This window comes from Nipponia nippon, unplaced genomic scaffold (assembly GCF_047370975.1).
Source record: "Nipponia nippon isolate SJK-2023a ecotype South Korea unplaced genomic scaffold, ASM4737097v1 scaffold_2, whole genome shotgun sequence".
In the NCBI taxonomy this organism is placed as follows: Eukaryota; Metazoa; Chordata; class Aves; order Pelecaniformes; family Threskiornithidae; genus Nipponia; species Nipponia nippon.
Window position 1 is genome coordinate 106,761,295 of NW_028262336.1, and position 23,983 is coordinate 106,785,277.

The 23,983-nt window shown below is 35.0% G+C and overlaps 1 protein-coding gene across 3 annotated transcripts in view; it reads right to left on the minus strand.

The window, feature by feature from the left end:
• The window catches only part of PDS5B (PDS5 cohesin associated factor B), a 117,586-nt gene that overhangs the window by 41,941 nt on the left and 51,662 nt on the right, over window positions 1-23,983 (minus strand). For all 3 annotated transcript variants that reach the window (XM_087758218.1, XM_087758219.1, XM_087758220.1), the window contains exons 9-21: window positions 22,182-22,297; window positions 20,366-20,460; window positions 17,975-18,120; window positions 16,877-17,028; window positions 15,043-15,156; window positions 13,430-13,511; window positions 7,349-7,397; window positions 5,715-5,854; window positions 5,521-5,636; window positions 3,591-3,696; window positions 1,785-1,945; window positions 1,007-1,130; window positions 45-203 (exon numbers count right to left, since the gene is read on the minus strand). In XM_087758218.1, coding sequence (XP_087614344.1) covers window positions 45-203; window positions 1,007-1,130; window positions 1,785-1,945; window positions 3,591-3,696; window positions 5,521-5,636; window positions 5,715-5,854; window positions 7,349-7,397; window positions 13,430-13,511; window positions 15,043-15,156; window positions 16,877-17,028; window positions 17,975-18,120; window positions 20,366-20,460; window positions 22,182-22,297 — 1,560 coding nt within the window. The remainder of the gene's footprint in view (window positions 1-44; window positions 204-1,006; window positions 1,131-1,784; window positions 1,946-3,590; window positions 3,697-5,520; window positions 5,637-5,714; window positions 5,855-7,348; window positions 7,398-13,429; window positions 13,512-15,042; window positions 15,157-16,876; window positions 17,029-17,974; window positions 18,121-20,365; window positions 20,461-22,181; window positions 22,298-23,983) is intronic.

Here is a 23,983-nt window from a genome sequence, read left to right on the forward strand (position 1 = left end):
ACAGGAGAAGAGGAATTTTAATACGGGGTTTTAAGAATACTTACCCTATCATTCATTAGCAAATCTTTCACAATGAAAGTGGCAACCAAAGATTTCAAAGGGGCAGCAAATTGATCAGGTGCTAGCATGGCTATATGGCCAATAGTAACCAACGGTGTAATGAGATGCTCAAAATTGCTTGGATCCAGACTTTTATGCAGTGGCTAGAATAAAGGCAACAAATTCAGGCATTACTGATATAATCTGTGTCTTATTGGGGAGAGGGGGGTGAGAGTTCTGAACCAAGCTGTCCATGTCTATTTCTATTTCAGAAATACAATTTTAAAAGAACTAATGACTATTTAGATTTAAAGACACATTCACCAACCCTACAAGTCCCCTACAAATCAAAAGAAAAGTCAAGAAGAAAGACAAACTGTTTATTACATCTGGGTAGTTCAAGAAGTGGCAGCTCAAGCAGGACCGTTTGGGAAACAATGGATTAAAAAGCATATTTTCTTGTTGAAGAAGTGGGCATACTACATCTCAAGATGGCAACTTCAGTAATGGACTATGATTCAGGCTTCAAGATAAAAGGCTGATGGGCACTAATTAAAAAGTACACTTGCAGTTATAACTATAAAATCTATTTAAATAGTCTCTGCCATAATTCAGTTTTCCATAATTTCTGTAACCATTTAAATACTGTGGGCCAGTCCCAACAGGGGTGAGGAGTGGTGTATGATTCCTCTTTCCATGAACAGTTCATGGTTCTAGCAGACAGTTCAACACTTAATTTTACTCAATCATCTGTTAAAATACATAACCCCAAACATGATGGATCATGGGATATTAAAACACACCCTCCACTACCATTTTTCAAGCCAAACTGTATGAGAACAAAGGGAAAGGGGAAAAATATATTTGCTAAAGTTGATACAACTCACCATATAGATTGCCACATCCCTTAGTTTACCTATGCAATATAAAAGATTAATAAAAAGTAACTTAAAAATTTTAATTTTACCTCAAATATCTGTGCAAATTGTGTTTCTTTGCTGGAAAATATTGCATGGATGCAGTGAATAGCATACTTGGCTTGACGAGGGGGTCCCTTTTTAGCTTTATGATGCAACACTGGAAGCAAAGCACTTGGAGAGGGGGGAAAAAAAAAAAAGAGATAAGTACCTTTTCACAAATTGAAAATCTACCAAAATATCAAGCTAGCAAAAAAGTACAGATATACATATTTAGAACAAAACATCATCTCTGCGAAAGTGCTAACTCTCCTGGTTTTGGCAATTTCTTCAAAGAAAGAAAAAAACAAAAAAGGGGGTTATTTACATGGCTGTCAAGTAAAAAAAAAAACAAAACAAAACAAAACTTGTTTTTGTTGACAAAACATCACATGGCAAAACAAACATTTTATCCGCAGAAGTTACTAAATGCTCTTTTGGAAATATTCTTGTCTACGGATCCCCATTGAACTGCAAAGAATGTTTTTAAGTTGCCATGTATTTAATTTAGGAAAAAACATAAGTAATTCTGAGGAGCAATGATAAAAATTATAGTAGTATTGGTGACATATCAGCTGTCAATACTTTGGATATATTCATTTTGCTTCCATTCTTCGAAAAGCACTGCATTTTAAAGTCATTCAAATCTCTCTCCTGTTCTACCTGAAGTAATACTTTCTTCAAAAAGAATGCAGGATAATGCTACAGCATGCAAAAGGAAGAATGAGAACTTCCAAAATCCCATATAGCAAAGAACACTACTCAAACAGAGTAGGATATACAACTTACGATCGTATATGAGGAAAATCTTCTTCAATTTTACTTCCCGTGTTTTTGAAAATTTGTAACGCAGCTTCTGCCACTTTTTCATCATCCATTTTCAAGCAAGCAAGGAGAGATTCAAAAGTTTCAGCTGAATGAAATGAGATAGGGTGTGTAAATGAAAGGACCTGCCAAAATAAGATGAAAGCCATATTAATATTTTTTAAAGGTCCACTTATATAGAACATTCCATCAAAAGTCATTTTCCACTGCCATACTGGAATATTTATAATACTCTGCCTGGTTTTGTCACATGATCCACATTTCTGTTTTTCTGACTTTTTTTTTAGTGCCTCCTAAATGTCTCTGTCTTTAGACATGATCTCATCAGTTTTAACTTATTTCTCCACTCTCAATTTCTTCTCCTTTTATTGTGAACATGTACTTCTCAGTGGCTACATCTACATTAGCAAGCACTGGGTTACAGCAGAAGCAGCTCTTAAGAGAAACAAAACTGATAAGGAAGCAATATTCCTATTTCAGGGGTTTTACTTCAGAGTATTTCTAGACTGACTGAACTCACTTTAGCCATTGCAACACAACATGTGCTTCTGAAGCCCATCTCCTGATTTTGTTTCTCTAAAAGGAATCTAGCTTGTGTGTTCCCAGACTTCATGCTTGTTTGCTAAGTGGAACAACTGGTTGTGCTCTGAAGCAAAGTTTCTCACTCTAATATAGCGATATAGACGTACCCCATAGGGTCTCTAATCCCTCAAGCTTTCCACAGCAGCTTAGCAGCTTACCAGATTCTGTACCTTTCCTTCAGATTCTTGGACTCTGTCTTCAAGTATGACAGTCCTCCCATGTTAAGAAAAAAAAATCCTCATTTGATCCTCTCTGAAAGTTTGCCTTCTCTTCATTTTTAAGTGGCTATTGATTATCAGCCTCTTTCCGTATAACATTCTGACCCATGGAAAAAAAAACATCCTAAAAATCTAGGAACTTCTTCACGTGCAGTTTTCTACTTTCACCAAGCTACCTTCCTCCCCGCTTCATTGTATGGTATTCCCTTTTCCAGACTCCTATACTTGTCCTTTCTGGATTCTTCTCATGATGTACAGACCACTTGCTTCAGGATAATCTTACTTCTCTTCCTTAAATGTGTCATGCTAGTTCATATGAATATGTAAATACTGACCTGGGAGCCTTCTTTCAAATATACAGTCCTTCTTGACATGATTCATTCTTACTCAGATTCACCTTTGTGTTACTGTTTTTTTGCACTTTTGTCTAAACATGCACACCTGCCTAAAGAATCACATACTCTCAGATGAATCTAATAGACCCTTAGTTGATCTAAGGTATTCTGAAAACTTCTGCATCGGAGTTCTTTAGATTTTGAGGCATCTGAAGCCAACCCACAGTTGGACTACTCCCAACACTATCATTAAGTGAGGTGGTACTATGGCACGAGTACCTTTCTGTGCAAGTACAGGCAAAGGTAACACTACATAGTCTCTATCAAAGACTTTAGGCTAAAACCACTAAGTGAAACAAAAAGCCCTATGTAGTTGCATTTTAAAAGTTTCACACTTATAGAGCTACTTGTAGATAATACAATGATCAGCCCTTTTCCTCTGAGGAAAAAGGGAGAGCAGAGTAATAAATTTTGTACAATGTCCCCAGAAACGCATCTTGATGGGGTTTGCTGTTAACTGAGTCTCAAAGATTACACACAGCTGAAATAGATAAGACACCAATTTATGAGGAACTCAGGGGAACCACAGTGTTGTACTGATACACAAGCTGACTGACCACCAGGAGTATACTTGCCTTAAGCAATTCAAGACCTGCTCTGATTGCCTGGTCAGTAGGTACACCCTCATCTTCATCATCAGCTGTTCCATCTATAGACTTGTTTACTTGCTTGATAAGGGCACTGAAGAGGAAAACAAAAACATGGCCTTGCATTTACTGCAATTCCACCTTGTATGACTGTTTACCTAAGTTAAGATATAAGCCTAGTAAATAAACTTATTTAAAACATAAAACATAAGCTTGTTATAAAACAAATGTAAGTCAACTACATACATGATCTGGTTGCCCTCATCTCCCATCTACATCAAAGCTTATGAAGCATTAAGTTCAAAAATGTTTATCCATCATGAATTAAGAACTATTATATACACATTACTCCAGAAGGATGACCAAAATAAGAAAACAAATTTGAGCATTACAAGCAACAAATTCAGGCAAGAATTATGCTGAGGTTACTAGCTGCTATAGATTCTTAGCAATTGATGGAGAATAACTGTTTATAATGTTTAGTCTATAACCAAGAGAGAAAAAAAAAAATTAAACAGCTGTTCTAATAGTTGATGAAAGATTTAAGACTTATCTCCTGTATATTTGACCTTGACAGTAATACTTGGTTTTTTTCTTACACTGTACCCTAGGAAGGGAAATGGTGATTATCCAAATGATCCTATTAACAAGTGGTACAGGCAGCTTCCCTACCAAGGGCTGAACAATATTCATAATATTCCTTCAGTACATCCTATAAACAATATTTATAGTGAAAAAAACCAAACCAAAACACCCACAAAAAAAACAAACACCAAACCAAACAACAACAACAAAAAAAACACCAAAAAAACCCCTGGTAGCAAATCAAGGGAGAGACCTCCTAGACAGACTTCCAATTTCTTTTTTCTGCCCCAATTGGACAAAAATGACCATCTATTAAAAAACCCAAACAGTCTGACAGTCTCAAAAATGAAGCAGAAGTTTAGTGAAAATTTACAATGACAGAAGACCAATCCTGTGGCAAAACTAAAAATACGTGCTTTTTTTTTTTTTTACTACTTTTTTTTTCCTTGTATACAGTACGGTGGTCAGTCAGTAGGTAAATTGTGAAACAAGTATTACAACTTAGTGCCACATGTAAATATTAGTTTAAATATACATTTTATATTGCTTCTGTGAATTTGAAAAAAATGCATTTTCAAATTTAAAGTAAAAATCTAGCTACATATTGTACTTCATCCAAGATCAAAAGAAAAATCATGTTAAGAATAATGCTTCTGAAACAGATTTTTAAGTGAAATATCAGTGGCTCCATTACATTGTATATGTGACAGGCAGAAAGTGAAACACTCAAGTACTTAAAAAAATCAATTACTATAGTTGGAATTAACAGATAAGAATTTACCAGTATTTAGAACTAGTTGTCTCTAATAAGGTACCACATATCTCAAATACAGCTTTTAAAAAAGCCATTTCAGCAATTACTTCCCCTCCCCATAACTTCATTGACTTAATCTTCCTTAAAGTCTTGATGCCTCATCACCACAATCTTTACTTCCCCAGTTAAATTACTGTTTATGTCACTATGAGCTAATATTCCGGGTGGAAAGCTTTAATGAAGTTTTTGAATAGCCATGGGCAGAAGTTTCTTTTATAAATAAGTCAACCAGTCACAAACCAAACTTCCCCCACCAGCAACAGATCCATTTCTACTGGCAGGTTGTCCCAGCTGTGCTGAACGACAAATCCATTGTTTGTGCGGCTACATTCTGAATGGGAGACAAAAAAACCCTAAGCAAAAGGAAGCAGAAGAAAATACTGCAGGTCACCAGGCCTTAAACTGCACCCGCTCAATCCATTACTGCTTGTGCTTAAAGCTGAAATCAGAACCCCTGATTTCCAACACGTGATCTATGGCCAACAACACACACACACACACACACACACACAAAAATACCTGATGGATTCAGTATCAATGTGCACAGGAGCAATTCTCTCAAGAAGAAACTTTATCATTTCCAGGAAAGGATTTGTTGGTTGTTTTGGATTGCCCAACTTCTTTGTTATTTCCCTCTGTAATATAAGTTTCAATTAAATTCATAATCAATTCAGTTCCAAAAATATTCACCTTTTTTTAAGAGCATTTCTTACCACACATCCTTCAGCCTGTTTGCAAGAACATGTTGGGCTAACAAGCATTTCTAATTGACTTCTTATTTTTTCATCATCTTCTAGAACTTGTGTGAACTTTTTCATGAAATCTTGAGCTTTCCCTGGATCAGGAAGGTTTCCTTTAAATAAACAAAAGGAATCACTATGCATTCTAGTAAGTATCAGTATTGTAAATTACACACATTTGAAATGTCACATCAAGAAAATTTCTACATGTGTTTAAGTTAAGCAAGGGGGGGGGGGGGGGGGGAACAAAAACCACAAAACATCTTAACATGTGCAGACATATTTATGAGGACATCAATTTCTAAAACTTTGTATACCCACACACCTCCCCCAGCTATTGCTTTCTTCTCCCTTCACATTCATTTTCCAGTAAGTCTACTTGTTCCTCCTAATAATATTAAGAGCTGAAGTTGAGCTCAGAATGCAAAGCCTGTACTCCACAGGAAAATATACTTGGTAGCAGATCACCTGATACAACAAGTGTGAAAAATACCAAAAGGGTATGTTTGCTAAATTACTCCTTCACTAAACATAAACTTTACAACAGCTTGTAACATTTAAAAAAAGCTTTAAAAATGCATTTTTTAAACTAAATATTAATTTTATATTTACATTTTATATTCTAACAGGACAATTTATTGGCAAAGTGTTAGTATACTATTTAAGATCTTCCATGGTTTTGGTGCAGTAGGTGTTAAGCAAAGGTGGCACAGAAAATGGTATAGGACTATACAATGGTTAGTTCAAAACAAGTTCTACTAAGTATTTGTTTTGCTGTATTGATTTTTTTTTTCGTAAATGCAACCCAGAACTAAAAGAATCAGAAAAATTACTAACTGATCAACTTCTATATTACAAATAAAAGGAAAAAAGGACTTGGAACATGGCCAACGAAGCAGCAAGATTTGTTTTTTGCCCCATGTTTTTTCAAAACGTACATAGCATTAAGTAGTATCTTTTTTTGCCAGAACGGTTTGCTTTTTTTTAAAAAAAAAAAAAAAAAAAAAAGGTTGATTTAAAAACAAAATTTCAGAATTGTAAAGCAGGTTTTTCTTCTTCTTACTGGTTTTAATGCTATTGGCATGGTTGGCTGCAGCTTTGGGGCTGGTGGTTTTTTCTTTACCAAGAGTTCAGGTTACATAGAAGTTCTTCAGTTTCCAAAGTGTCTTCCTGCTACCAAAACCCAAAAACTCTTTTGCATTCTCCCAACAGAACTTACAATACCAACACCTCAAAGACAGGTAAGTCAGTAGATAGTCTAGTGGGTTAGTCAACATCAGTTAATATATATTCTATAATAAATGACAGACACTAACACCCTAGATCATCTACATTTTGAATTAATCTACAACAGACGCAGCCAAAATGTCATGTGATAAGCTTCATAACTGGAGACTTGTTACAGTAAGGAAATAATTCTGCTTACAGTTGTCTTAATTCTTTAAAGCATATTTTTACATCATGTTTATCATGATTTGTTATAAATTTTATCTGTTACAAAACTTATTTTTTAGAAGTTTATCTCAGATTATTTTTAAAGCAGGACAGCAATATATTTCAACTGTAACTTTCAGACAGTTCAGACAGAAACACTTCAATTGACTTACTTGTTATAACCATCACTTTTGAGAATATAGCTTTACTGCTGGCATCTGTCTGCAAGTCAAAGGAAAAATCTATTAAGTAAAAATTTTACATTATATATTTCCACTTGAATACTGAGTGAGCAAAATTCCATAATGCATTATCAGCAAGTCAGCACCCATCATCTTGCTAACACATCAGTGTGTTAGAAATCAAAACCACCACTGCAAAGTTAATGCTAAATAGTTACAGGAAATAAAAGGTAGATCATGCCTACAGTAACAGTCGCACATATGCTTATGTAAAATATTTTTATTACTTTTCAATCTACTATATAAGTTATAAACAGCACGGATGAGTTATTTCTGTAACTGTTTTCCATCTAAAGCCTCTTTGTTTTTAAATACAAAATGAACAGCAAGCATTAAATTCACTTTATCTTCTTGATCAGATACTGATTCTGAGTAGTCTCAGCAGTAGTTCTCACCTTATTGTAAAGAATGAAGCAAGTCAATAATAAGACAATTGCTACTCCTGTTCAGCTGAACAGGGAAGGCAGAGGATAGCAGTGTGATTGTGAAGGTAATAATCAGTGACCATGACAACAAAAAAAAATGAAAACATAACCGCATTTCAGGATATCTGTGAAGCTTAGACTTCAGTGAAACCATTGCCGATATAAAATCATCCAACAGCTCCTTACAAGCAAACTAAGTTACACAAAACAGACTTTTATCTCATTTATTTTCCTTTTGTTAATAATTCTTCAGGTACAAGATTTCCAATTCCACATACAAAGTCCACCTTAACAGTTAGTTCTGACAGAGAGTAAATGGAAGAGGGGGAAAAAAAAAGAATACTACAAATTTCACAGCCAGCTAAAACTACACAGTGAGTACATTTTCTTTATACGAACATATTTCTAACAAATAAGTAATGTTTCTACAACATATCACCTGCTACTGAAGGAAGACAAACTAGTTTCCAAGACACTTTTCCCCCACTTTTAGCTGTAATCCACAGTATTCTACAGACTAGGAAGTTCTATGGAATTACACTGAAGTTTCAGATGTTAAGGAATTATCAGCAAAAATGACAAAGGGAATCCTTAACTGTACAGTGAAGACAACACCCTAATCATCTTCAGGAAAGTGTTGTAAGGTGGACAAAAAAAAGAAAAAAAAAAAATCTTTCACTGCAGTGTAGTAAGTGTTGTTAAACAACTCTGAAATCTTCCTAAATAAAATGAAATTGGAACCTGAAAGAAAACCCAAGCTTACAACAATATTGTCAAAACCATATAGACCCATCAGCTTCCAAACCACAAAGGAAGCTGCTCTTTTGCTAGTTGCCTTCTGACAGATCAACCTTGGTGACCTAACTTACGAAGTCTATAAAATTTCAGAAATGCATGTAAATGGTATCAATTATAGTCTAAAACTATCAAATTAGATTCTTCTGAGAAAAGATTTAAATAAGATACGATCACACTTCATGAGCTTTCACTGAAAAGTATTTAAAAAGAACAGTGGTTACCCACCACCATTGCTAAAATTGTCATTTATAGAACTCCCCTTATAACAGACAAAACTGTAGTAGACAAGCCTAAAAATTACAAAAGAGAAAATGTAAAATCACCTCAGAAGGCTCATCTTGGTAAGAAGAGGTTTTTTTCTTCTAAAGCACTTAACATGAGGCAAATGAACACCTACAGTGGGCCTTTTCATCAGGCTCATATCAGGAAAGAGCCACTAAGAGATAGCGTTGCAAGACACTAACTTTTTCTAATAGAAGTCTTAGAATCATTATGGAGCAGATAGGAAAAACTTCAAGGCAGAGGTCAAAGTCTTGTTCAGGCACATCTAATTTCTTTGCATTTTATTAATGAAATCTGCATACAGATCTCAAATAAGATTCAAACAAGCCATATCAGCTTTGGAGATAACAAAATTACAATTCATTACAATAACCTTGGCTAACACATGGAAGTGTCTATTTCCAGGACGAGTATCCTTCACCTTCTCAGACTAAATTTCTGTTCTGGAGTTAATTAGGTACTAAGAAAGAAAATAGGATTATTTTGAGTTCTAATATATTTGCACAGTTTTTTTGTCATGCAAAAAAAAAAAAAAGGAAATTAGCCAATTTGTGGATAATCTGGCAATGTTTGAGAATAGTGGCAACCTTGGAAAGATCACAGTATAACAAAAATATAGCATAAGATTAAGACAAGCAATGTTTTTAGTGAACGTCCTCTCTATCTTGTGACATGGACACCTGGCACATTAATTCCAGCCATTAAGTATTTCTGCAGAACTTTCCATCACTTTTTAGTGTTAGACAAATGCTGTCACTTCTGGGGCTTTTGGCAGTCACAGTTGACCAGGCATGTTCAGACAAGAAATGAAAAAAACAGAAATCAAATCTGGTTTACAGGATTCAAATAACAATGTCAACAGATACAGAATCTCCATATTTGCAGCTCTTGCAACTCAGAAGAAAAATACCAAAACTGTACTGTGGAGTTTCTTTGGTTCTGACTGGTTTGGTCTTCTAATACTGGCTAAGTCTTCAAGTACTGGCTAAAGCTCCCATTAAAACAGACCTTAAGTTGAGCAAACTACTAATCATTCAGCCAAACAAACCTGAGTCAGAAGTATTCTTTTAACTTTCAGTAGTATAACAGCACTGAATAATGACAGATTGAAGAAGATCAAGAAACATTTCTTTTTAGAAGATGTACTGTGGCACTTTATCTACGTTATCTTGCATTCATGATATGGAAGCATCAGAACAGCTGCAGATCTGCAGCAAATGAAGCTTATACTCCAATACAGACAAACCAGCATTCACCCACTTTTCCACATGTGAACAGGCCAGTTTATGTATTTCATTTAACTGTATACCATTGCTGTAGGAAAAAACAAGAGGAGCTGCGATTTCTGCTTTTGCTCTTCAGAGAAGTAACTAATCTTAAAGGCCAGTTTGATGTCTGTTCTGTCTCAGATTAGGAGAAATTATAATCAACAGAAATGGAAAGTTTCTTAACACATTTTCAGACTCCTCAACAGTGCTTACACTGAGGAAAGGCTTAAGAGGAAAAAAAGGAGAAAGCCTGAAGAGTTTCACTAAACGGCAAAAAGGTTTTCTAAGATGAGAAAAACAGTGGACTGGGAAGTTCAAAGATTTGTAATCACAGAATAATGTAGGTTGGAAGAGACAACTGTAGGTCACCTGGTTGAACCGCCTACTCAAAGCAGGGCCAACTTAGATCAGGTTTTGCTCCAGGCCTCACCTAGTTGCATTTTAAATATTTACAAAGACGAAGGGCTACCTGTTCCCATATTTGATGACCTTTACTGCAATTTTTTTCCTTACTACTTAATCTAAGTTTCCTTGTGGCAACATCCGTGCACTGCTTCTTGTCCTATCCCCCATTCATCTCTGAGAGGTCTCACAATGCCTACACTTGCCACAGGGACAACACCTACAGAAGAAAATTCAACAACTAAGCTATCATGACTAAGTGGAGAAATTCGACCAAAGTGAAAAAGCACGTATGGTAATATCCAGTTGTATTCTAAAAGGTTTCTTCATTTCAGTTTTGTTTCCTGAAAGAAAACAAAGTTTCTACAGCTCTGAATGACTAATGGGTATTTCTCTCAAGATTATTACTGCCTTGGACTGTATGCTCCTTCAGTTCTACTCCACTTACGAAAAAGCGCTCTTATCTGAAACACAATGAATTAATCATATGAATTAATTATCAATTTGGGAAAAAAAAATAAAACAAAAAACCCAACATATGAGGAGCATCACAGAGAAGAAAGTTTTGGTGAAAATAGCTAAGCATCTGCATTGGGCGTAACAGGCAGGGTTTGGGGTAGCAAAGGGCTGCTGGGGTGACCTGTGCAGGAGGAGGTCAGGGACTCCTGTGCTGGTCAAAGCCACTTCCAGCCAGCTCCGCAACCAAGAAACTGACCCACCACCCACCGAAATTTCCATCAGTCAGAGGAGCCTATGGTGCCTCTGAGAAAACACATTTAAGAAAACATGGTAGCTACTAAGGGCAACAAGAGCAATGCCAGGGTGGGAAGCACAGCAGAGCAGGAGAAGAAAGAGATGCCAAAGGAAAAGACATCCGAGCAGAGGCAGGAGAGATGCCAGGATAATTGCCGCTGGAGCAGGGGTAGAGAGGAGGCACTGGAGAAAGTACAGCTCTAAAGGGACTGCGGCCAGTGGAGGAACCCACGCTGCAGCAGTGGGTAAGAAATGAGGAGCAGCAAAAGGAAACGAACCACCATGCCCTTGACTCCCATCTCCTGTGCTGCCATTGCCTCACTGAAGGAACTGAGCATAGCTTGCCGCAAGGGGCCTGGGGACCATGAAGCAGAGAAGACAGGTGTCCGAAGGGGAGCCAAAGGGTGTTTCTCTAAGTGTTTATTTGTTTGCTTTTATTTCTCAATACCAGAATCAATAATTAAAAGTTTCTGTTGTTTAAGTAAAACCCCCTGACTGAAAACCATTTTATTATCTGCGACAGCATCTCAGATCACAAGCTCCTAAATTCTCCCATGCAGTCCTGTTACTCAAAAGAAGTGTAGAGAATTAGTACTTAATAGCAAAAGATACGATGAAAGCCACATGGACAAATGCAAACATGTCAACAGCATACACTGTTTTGAATGTGATGCTTATGCTGGCATTTATCAAAACCTACATGTTTAATTCCACATCACAGTTTATACTTTACAATTGAAAAAGAACTTTTATTACATCTCCCTGAAAACAAAAGGAAAAGTTGAAATTTCACTTTCAACTGAAATGCAGAAAATACCAAGAAATGAACTCATGTTTTAAATGCATAGTGTATTTAAATTACACCAAAGAATATAAAACAGTACATGAAAAATATTTCAATACAGTCACCGAAATGCAATGAAGTATTGTTATACTAGCAATTACTGCACTTAGTACATTTAAAACGTGGTGTAATGTTGTATTAAATTCTAAGTTAAAATTATGAATTTCACTGCAATCAGAACTGAAACAGTAAGGGATGCATTTTGATTTGATAAGCCTTTTTCTGTCTGCAAGGCAGTAGCATTTCCAAGCATATACATTAGGTAATCCAACCACAATTGTAAAAATACAGTTACCCACTCTTCCTATTCAGGTAATTCCAGCAAATGGATAATTCAGTCATAAAACTTCATTAAATTTGGGGGGGTGGGGGGGGTGGGGGTGGTGTGTGTGGGGGGTGTTCTATATATATGCATATAGAAAATAAAAATCACACACACACATATGAATGTGAGCGTGGCAACACTTTCTACTGTATAGTATTTCTGTTAAAAAAGCACCAGATTAAACTTTTGGCATTAAAGTCAAGTTCTAATCACATTCCAAATTATATCCAGAATTTCATCTTATGATTTTTTTCCCCCCAAAACATGAGTATGCACATACATATAACTAAAACAAATCTAAATTTTACTTTATAAGAATATCCTAAATGCTCAATAAATGTGGGGGGGTTTGGTTTTTTTTTTTTTGTTTTGGTTTTTTTTTTTTTTCCCTCCTTCTGAGCAAGTTTGTAAAAAAAGAATTCAATTGTAGTCTGATATCTCCAATACAACATTTAAGAAGTTTTCAAGAGGGAAGAGAAACAAGTAACCTGTTGGGATAAAAATATTCCAATTTCTTGAATGTTACTAATCATACATAAGAAGTTAGGGTGTATAGGTACTTTTTCTTAATTACTCGATTTGGCAGTCAGAAAGAATATGCTGGTTTTTCCCTCTTTCAAAAGCCAGAACAATCCTGGCAAGATGTAACTCAAACACTGGGAGCAAATTTTTTAGTAGCAAATGGCTGGCAAAATCTTTTTAAAATTTCTAACACACCCCTACTTCTTCACTTTCACTGACAAAATGTATACACATTTCCTACTGCAAGTGTGGACTAATGGAATATCAGTTAACTTTCACAATATTTTCCATCTGTGAAAGCTGGAAATAGTAAACCGAATGGAATTAAAAAATAGCTTATTCTTTTAAGTAAAACTGCATACTCGCTGTGGGATAAAGAGAAATTGAACTCACTTTGGGTTGTTTTATTAGGTCAACTAAATCCTTTACTTGATGTCGTAGCAGATTTTGACATTTCCACATTTCATTCAATGCTCTAAAAAAATTAAAAAAAAAAAAAAAAAAGAGCTGTCAAAGTCATCTAATCAATAAATAACACAACTGTCCAATAAGAGCCCTTAAGTTCTTTTCAACTTCAGACTCAGGAATGTGCTTATCACCTAAAACTTTATTGCTGTGTGAGCAAAGGCTAAATGGTTCCTAATGGCACAATACGGAAAATTTAATTGGTCAAATTAGACTGGAACAAAGTGTGACTTTGAAACAACTTTCATTTCAGATGCTTAACTACACTGCCTTTAAAAGAAGTGGGAAGTAACTGATGTCTGGCCCATAAAGAACTCATTTGTACAAGTCTGAAATCACTCTTCTAAAAACATTCCAAGAAGCAGGCTAAAGCAGATGTTTAAGATTTTTATCATCAAAACAATGTTTTTGTTGCACACAGAAAACAGCTACTAGATGAATAAATTGTGAAAAGTGGACATGATTAGACTTGTGAGAGACACATTAGAGAGATCTGACAAAACTGAATATTAGCACACTTTCCAGAAAAAACAAGCCATATGAAAAAAAAAGTCACAGCTTCATTTAAAAAACCTTCCAGAATCCACAAGTAAAATGTCAGTTCTATATAACTAACTGAAGATACTATGTCTTTAAACTGAGTACTGCTGCATATGAAAATTAGAAGTTATTTGTTGCCTGAAATAAAAAGTACTGAAAAGAAGCCATTCTGCATTTTTGTTTAGCCTATACTAAAAATTACTACAACAGTAACTTTTTACTTTTAATATACTATTCTTAATTTTAGTTTGTTACAGTTGTAATATCTTTAGGCACGTAATACAAGAAATGCAGGGGATTCAACATCAGTTTCTACAGTATTTGAAGGCTTTAAGTGATTCTTTTATATACAAAGCTTATTATAGTCTCCTACATAAGAAAAAACTATACTCAATTTTCAAGTGGCTGAGTGCTACTAAATGAAAAAGAAAGTAAAAATAACTAAATTCAGTCAAACTGTGAACATTACAGCAGCAAAACTGTTATTAGTCAAATTCATTCGCATCTACCCATTTTAAGCTGGAGAAGGCACATAACATAATAAGTAAAATGCATATTGAAGGAGGAAAGGCAAACAAGTTATTCCTTCCCACTCTTAAGTCATCCTGGCTGCTAAAACAAGGAGTATATTAATTGAGAAGTTGTCAGATAAGATCTAGGGCTAGACAACGCTACTATCTATGCTATCTCTTTTCAGACATAAAAAGGACTGACATGCACTCAAGCTTCTTGCCAGATCTTAGACAGTACTTATTTTTTTTTTAGCTGTTTATGGTTAAAAGGTACCACACCTTGTTAGAAAACACCTTATTAGTTTTGGGTCTGCCCCTCCCCCCTCCAAATCCCACCTGAAAAATAGATACTATTGCTACATTCTGTTTTCTGATTGTTCACAAACTACTTTTGTCCACTGGCTTAGGCTACTCATAACAATTTAGAACTAATTTACAGTAATAATTGTATTAAAGATTATTTTGCAAGAAGTCAAAAATAGCACATACTTCACAGCATTTGAATCCAGCGTTGCATAAAGGTAATATAAACATTTCATTCGTTCATTTGTTTCCAAGTTGTGAGGGACCATGTACTGAGCAAAGATGCGTTCAACAAGTAACCTGAAAGACAGGATTAAGAAACTTAAAACTGTAAAGCAAGAAAGCGGTCTTGGATTGCTAAAACATTCATTCCAAAATTCTCAGTCCTATCTAGAGATCAGTTATTGCATACAAAGATTGGGTTACTCAAAAACCTAAAGGTCAAGTTCCTTAACTTCCAATATAACTTAGCATAAACTAAACAAAAATATAGCATTACAGAAGACGTAATGTTAACGTTAGCAGTATGACATTTAAGAGATGACATTATCAAAATCAGATGTATTAGTCTAGATAGCAACCAAAGAGTTTTAGAGACGCATCTCTCAATTATCAGCCCAAAGAGACATTATCAGTGAACTTCATTACAGGTGAGTATTGGGGTAAATTTATTAATTGACCCAAATTAATGGGCCTAAAATAAATTTTAAAAAAATAAAAAAAAGAAATATCATGTTGATTGTATCACATGTTATCATGAAGCCCACAAGGAGAATTCAGATACTAGTCAGAAGGAGCTGACTTCCCTCCACCCCTCCCCAGCCCCTTCCCCACGGGCGGAGTTTATCCCTTTTCTTTTGCTTCCACAATAAAAATGCAGGTATATTCACACAGAAATTATTAAAAGCTTTGCTATAACATGGAAGTTCCTTATTTGGAAACAGGAGGAGAGAAAGATTTGTGTCTGTCAGTTACCTAGGAAAGACTGGGAAGAAAAAACAAAAGGAAAACTAAACCCATGTTGCAATCTAAAATACCAAGAAGGCCCACAACTTCTGCACATTGAGGTCAATGTTAACAGAACAGAGTAAATAGGTAAAAAACCAACCAACCAATCATGTATGTTTATGCTAGAAATGAGAAGAAGATCCTTACACACAATTGGAGGGGATGGTCAAAACCCAAACCCAGCTAGTTTAAAAAGATCCCAAAGTTTAAGAAAAATGTGAGTGGGTGAGATTGGATCTGAAAACCCAGACAGTTCTGTCCACTTCCATGGTACCATGAAATAATTGCTTATTTTGGAGATGACTGAGGCTGCAAGTTTTTGAAAGGATTTGTACGGGTTTGCAATGCCATTTTTATCTAGTTGTGCTGTGAAGACCAAGGGCTCATTTCCAAAGCCAACAAGACCACCTTGGTTAGTCAAGGTGGACTAGTTCTCAAACTAGTTCCTCATGTGCAACCGTCTATTTTTCAATACGAATGACCACATACAAGTCTACAGCTGGTATGACAGAGGCACTGCTTTCACCACAAATCCAGGACAAGGCTCTAATTCATGGCTATTATCGTACACAAAAACTAACCTTCTGCAGAGCGAGATGCCTTAACCATTGTCACTACACGTACTACTTATCTTTAAAAACATGCAAATCTAAAGCAAGTTTGTTAAACCAATTTTACTTACTGAATTTTAACATACAAATTAGCAAGCTACTGAAATATAAACAAAAACCTCCTTTACTGGAGCAGTGGTGAAGTACAGCTAAACATTTTGAAATATTCCAACCCATCACACCCTTTAGAATCACTTTTGGCCTTTAAAAAAAAAAGAAGAAGAAAACAACACAGGACAACATTTGGCTGCAGCTGTATAAGATTACACACTGGATGAAAACATACAGGATTATCAAGTCTTCTCCTCCTTGTCAACACTTAAGCACAAAAGAAAAACAAATCTGTGTGATAAGTTACCACACTTATCCACAGAATCACCTAGCTTTCATGACTGACTTACCGGTCATCAATACTGTTTTGATAATATATATGCAGAAGTTTATCTTTGATCCATGATATCTGCTTTGCAGCTTCTTTTCCTGCTTCTGATTGTAATGAGTATTTCTTGTATATCTGTGCAAGTCCCATCATAGCTTCCTTCCTCACTCTCCACTTGGGGAAAAAGAAATAGTATCCAGTTTAGCTGTTCAAAACTCAAAACTGTAAAGACTACAGAATTTCCTGGTAGGTATTTCCTATTCTACACCAAAATAAAATAGTTTAATTTACAAAAAAGTTAAACCGAGTTCTAAGTGCAACACTTTCTCATTAGTACATACATTGCATCACATCTATTACGCCAAACCTTTCAACATCAGTAACTACTACATAAGTATGCCTCTTGAATTTAGAATTGTTACAAATTTAAGCCAACACCCTTTCTCACAGATCTACACTGAATACTTGCGATTGTATTATGGGTGCAACAGGGGAAAGCATGTCACCAAATGAAAAAAATCAGGTGATAATGTTAATTGTAAAACTTTTCCATCAACAGCCCTGTTTACCGTGCTTTAGCATAAGCAGCAAACCTCAAATTTTACCAAATAATGAAACATAGCTAACCTAAATTTCAAGACTATTCAAATTTGAAAGCTACTACACTGATTTGCAGTCTTTCAATGATCTAATTAAAAGCAGGTAAACCAGCTACCTCTGATGGTGGCACGTTTTCCATCAGTAATCTACAATACATTTTGAAACCTGCTTGCAATTATGAGAAATGTTAGAATGTCTTACAAGGGTCTCATTTTACTTAAAAATTTTACTAAAACTAGACAACTGGAGCAACACTATTGTACTTCAGGCTTTTTTTTTTTTTTTTCTTTTATCGTACTATCTTAAACAAAAATACAGCACACAGGAAAATGTGGCATTCCAGTCAGGGGCAAAAGATGCCTCATTAAATAGATTGCTTCAAAATTTTTTGCATAATATTTGTTTTCATTAGTCATTTTAAAATTAGTTCAGCATTTTTCAGAAGCATCACTCTTTAAAAAGCAGAATTACAGTCTAGAAATATAACACACAGCCATTATGGGTACTAATTATGTCTTACCCGTTTGTCCAGTGTTCGTTCTCTGACAAAATTAAGCAGGTGATCATTGACAAGCAAAAGATCTTTTTTAGCAGCAGTAACTATGGATACTATAACATCATGCCTTATGGCCTCTTCAGGATCATGTGACCTTACTTTAAGATATTCTGGAAAAAGAATAAGTATTTCATTGTAAGTATACAACTTCAGCTACTTTTCTTTCTCTAGACAGTACTCAACTGACAGAAACAGAAAACATGATTTTCTACTGTTTTGAGCATCAACAGTAAGAAACCAATAGTTTTCTCTAAGATTAACTGGAATAGCAGTAAAACTTTTTATTTGCTTAGAATATCAAATATCTATATTTCTGGCATTATGGAAGTAAGAGTTATGGAGCTACATTTTCATTTTTATTATTTCTTGTAATAGTTAGGGTATGTCTACATTAGTAACTATTAAAGCCCAACAGAATTGGATCTGTAGAGCAGAACAGACAGTGCCGAGAACTTGATATCCACACTATATACACTTTAAAGTCTTACTTCAGGCTAGAGGCTATTCTCTTCCTGCGGACTCCATCCCCTTTGGCTGCTGGAGCACATTAGTTGCACTCCTGACCACAACTTCTGTATTACCCACAAGGAATCTAGTTCACATGCTCCAGGAATAATCCAGAGTGTGAGCCATATAAGCATTGTAAGCAGGGACAAATCAAGAGACATACTTCAAAAGCATGCTCTTTGACCAAGCTATAATGCTTATTTAGACACATCCTAGTTTATTCAGCTTAAAACAATTTTTCTAGATTATTTTGGCCCATTGCTACTTTTTTGGTAGTATCAATAATCTTATACTATCAGCATTTTAAGATTTCTGCTTACAAGTGTCACACGCATTAGCCACCTATTGTCATTTTAGAAAGCTGACAAAAATAAAATGCCAAAGTTCATTTATCTTTTTAGAATTATGTATTTTAGGTTAATTTAGAAGCACAAACAGGCAGGAAAACACACACAAAAGTTATTAAGATCACTGTACACAGCATACATCAGTGAAACATTGAGAACATTAAGAAACACTGAAAATTCAAAGTTTACTCTAAATGAAATAACCAGAGGTTACTGTTCTCTTATTACTCTTCAACAGCCAGTGAAAATTGTCAAATCTCATCTGAAGTACTGGCCATTAACATTTCTGGTAATCAGCACAAGTGTCGAAAGAGCACATGAAGAAATAAAGCTTTGCACTTATGGAGGTTATGAAATTTGAAATCCAAATATGACTTTTTTGAAAAACAGTTTTGTTCCACAGGAAAACATCATAAACTAAAACAAACGAAGAACAATACCATTGCACAAAACAATTCTGGTCTCAAACACCAGTGAGTCAGAGAAATTCTTTAACAATTTGACTTTGATAAGCGCTGTGGGGAGAGAGAGGAGGGGCAAGCAAAATTACATTTCCCAGAGGATACCATTAGAGGGGGCACAAAGTCTTTCTGCAGTGTAAAAAAAAAGAAAAAAAAAACCACCCTTGAAAATACAATTCTGATGATAAAAGAAGAAATATCTTTACCATTCCATTAAGGAAAGGTCCAGAAACTTTTTTCTTTAAGCTGGCTTAACAATACCAATAACTACAGGATGACTCTAGCTTGCCTATATTTGTGTCTAACTTGACAAATGCTCAGCAACCAGGAGAGCAATCCCATGCACTTAACAGCCCTTTAAATTCCCTCCTTAGAGCAAATGGACAAAGATATTACCTCCAAAGAATTAAAAGAAGTAGGAGTTTATTGATCGGGGAAGATACAATCTCCATATACACTTTAGGGGGAATAAAAAACAACAAACCAACCCGTTCTCTTTAATTACACTTTCTTCATTAAGACATTGGGAGCAACAAATACTAAACACTTCTATCTATGCCAGCTGCCTTCTTCCTACAGAGATCTTGAATTACAAGCTGTGTTCAATCTGAAGGAGCAGGAACCAATGGCTGCGGTCACAGTTATGAGGACTGTTTTCATGTTTTAGACAGTGGCTACATAATATTTACACATTTCAGCTTTGTGGAATTGAAGTCTCCGCTCTGCGCCCTAATTAATAAATGCCATGACCATTAGGTTAGCCAGGCTGTCATTGCGTGATCCCATGGTGCTTAATTTCAACAGCAGTTGGGAATGCAACTACCGTAAGAGCGGAAGAGTAATCTCTTTGGTTAAGGCATTCTTCATGTACAACCCCCTCAGCCTGAGAAGCAGCACTGAAGGCAGGGACTCTGACTTAGCACTCCAACCTCAGTTACATCCTCCACAACATCTGACAATGTTACGTAGGATTACAAGTAACCTTCCTGACTTTCCAGGAGACTTAAAATTGTATTTTAATGTTATAATAAATCTGGTACCTGTTAAGTCTTTTGCTAGGTCGGGATGGTTCATAAGGCAGTGACTTGCAAATTTCACACATTCAAGACGAATAGGTACATGGATATCATTAAACCTATTTAGAAACAAGACAATGCATTACAACAGTAACAAAAATATCACTTCTACCAAAGCAATTAATTTATTTCTACACAATCTCAAATACTTAAAAAATATTTTTATGCTTGCCATGTACAGTTACATGCATAAAACATCTCTGATTTCACAGTATTAAGTAGACTGTCTTCAGCTTAAGAAAAAAATCCTGTACTCATTTATTAATTCACGTTCTGAACATGAAGAGAAATATCCTTCCTGGTACACATGAAAGACTCCCAGGCAGATAACAACTACTTATTAGAAAGGTGTCTGGCATATTTTAACTATCTTTTCTATAATGCTCCACATATTTAACCATGAACCATGTATCAGCAACTAGAAGTTTTCTAACTCCAAGATATTCCTCCCTTCTTTAAACTGCATGATAGACAGCAAACAAATGGGTACCTAGCCTAGTACAAATTTCTTCTGAGACGGATCACTTCAACTTCTGTAAGATTTCCTTTTGAAAGACTGAATTAGGTTTGATGCTTGAAAACTAGTATTTTCTCATGTTTAATTTTGGTATAAGTAATTTTATAATAAAACTGTTGATTTAATGAGAGTTACAAACAACTCTTTTGAAAAATTAAATGCATTTTCAAGCTATCCTCAAAATCATTGGTTTTAAACAAATTAAAAATCAAATTTTAGAACATTATTGCTGTTGAAATGCTTATTTATCAAATAAAGAATTTACAAGGAATAACTGTTTTAGTAAAAATCAGGTATGTTTTCAAAATCAAGAGATTTTAAGAATGGTTCCTTTAACAACACAGCTACAATAACTTAGTTAAAATCCTTGAAAAAAGTAAATACATGTATGTGATTCATAACTAGTTGAAAACAGGAATTATGAACAACAGATTGCCTGTGTTCACATTGCTTCACATTATAACACAATGAAGCATTTTCCTTTGGGCCCAGTTAGATCTGGTATTTTTTGATGACATGCAATGTTTTAAATAGTTATATACTTTCAAGCAAAAGGCCTTCCCTCAATTAAGTTTCCTGTAGTTTTAAAAATAGCATTTCTTTGAGGACTCTGGTTTTGATATGATTGAATGCTAAAGTATAAACTACTGCATTTGTAATAATTTCTAGAATTTATCCTCATTTACTCAAATCAAAAATATTCTCATCATCGTAGCCATACTTAAGTTTCTCCTGACTACAAGCTCCAGCTACATTTTCTATCTCAAACTGGCAGGATATTTCAAAAACAAAAGACTAAGTGTGTTTGCAGCATTGTAAATACTACATACCTCTTTTAAGGCACTTCTACCATTAAAAAAAAATTGAAACCAGTATACAAATACTGCACATAAAAGCCTCAAAACCAGTTCTAATATCACCTGATACTGCAAATGTCATTTGATGCTGTTTTAGAATTAATCCATCATTGAATAGTTTCACTTGTGAAGAAATTAAAATAAACTATTCCTTTTTCTTGACAATGGCAATAAAGACAGTTGCAGAAAATGAACTATAAAGGGATGATTTGTAATTGTTCACCCTGCAGAATCACAGATGCAGAAGATGTATGTAAAATAATCTCTTTAGCATTATTTGCCAGATTTCAGATAAAGCAGCAGGAGGGAACTCACACTTAGGTGTGTCACTTTAAAAAAAAAAAGTTGAATTATACTTCATTGAATGTTTTTCCCTTCCTAGGAAGGGAACTAAACCAGTATATACCTCCCCAGGTAGCACTGCCAAAGCGGTTTGTTTTGAGATGCCAATTCTGAATCCTTCGCCCCAAACATTTTCGCTAGAAGTTTTACAACCTGCAGGCGTTCTTCATTGTCATTACTCTGGAAAATGAACACATTTTTTTTTAATTAAAAAAAAAACAAACACCAAACAACAACAAAAACAACCAAACTAAAAACAACAAAAAACACCACCACCACCACAAACCCAGAATTCTGCTTTGTACAGCTTTTACACCAATACACTTATACACCTCCAGAAATATCATAATACAGATTAAGACTTTTCTTGTATACAAATGTGTATCTCAAGACAAAAAACCTTTACTATTATTGGGAGAAGACAAAATAATAAAGGTAGTGAAAACAAAAAAAACAACGTAGAGACAAAAAACAGTGTGGAAAAAAGCCTGGTGAAAAATACACAGATACATACATCTTTTTAACCCTCATTTACAGGTTACTGATCCTGTTAGGAAATCTGATATGTGCCCGTACAAGCTTACACAAATTCAAGCAACAACACAAAACCCTTAAAACTCATTCTGCATTTGTCTGCACATAAAGGTTTACAGTTCTCTATAATAGTGTCTAATTACAAACATTTAGTTAAAAAGAAAAAAGTTTTCACAAAACAAGTTTTTAGGGAACATTAGATTAAGTACCCAAGATCTGAGATACACAGGATCTGGTTTTGTATTTAAAGCTTGTATTTAAGCCTATATTTAAAATTGATGAGTTACAACAGATACTTTTCTTTCATATTTAAAATTAGCACTAACAGAAATAAAACAAGGCTTTCTCCAATATATGTTCATTACCATTGGTTTGCATTTAATTGTTTAGTACAACACACAGCATTTGAAGCTTCATACATACTTTGAAAATGTGTGCTAACATTTGTGCAATTAGCATATACTTACTGTTCACCAAATTTTTTCTTTTGCTTATTAAAAAAAAGAAAATAATAACTGGCTGCAACACTTCTTGGAAAAGGGAGTAGCTAAAATTAGTTGATATTAGCTAGATATTATTCACCTTATTATTTCACTCTTCTTTCTGGTAATAAAGACAAGGACTGTTTACAATACTGTTCTACCATCTTTGACATTCTTATTAGTTCAACATCACCTTTTGAATGCAAACAAGAAATAAGAGCACAATGTAGCTGTCAGAGTTCTCTAATACGAAACCACAGTCTTGGAGACCAACTACTTCTCCTATCTGACTCAATACCATAAATGGGCTGAAAAGTTTGCCAGTATGTCCTTTTAATTCAGCTCCCTAAGAACAGTAAAAGCATTTGTAAAATTCTTAAAAGTAACAGAGCAAGAGAAGTTAAGGATGAAGAAATCTAACACTGATATATTACTACATTACAAAAGACTAATTCTTCCGAATACACTTTAGCATGAAGTATTAGCAGCATTAATAGTAAATCCATTAATATGTTTGTCTGCATTTGACTAATTTTTCCAATTAAACTTCAAATTGACATTACTGAAAGCGAGCTACAACCTTCTCCTCTTAATATGCAATAAGTGATATCTTTTTTTCTTGATGAGTTTCAGCTTGTAAGTGCCCATTACACTACAAATTCTTATTCTGTGCCCTCATGTTTAAGAATTTGAAATTTTTTTGTAGCCTCTATTAGTCCAATCTCCATTACTCACATCCCATCCATTCCACCAGTAAAATATTAAAAATATTAAGCATCTCTGAATTTCTCTAGGTAGCCAACACAGATCCAGAGCAAGACACACCAGAGGGTGGGGAGGGAGAGGGGTG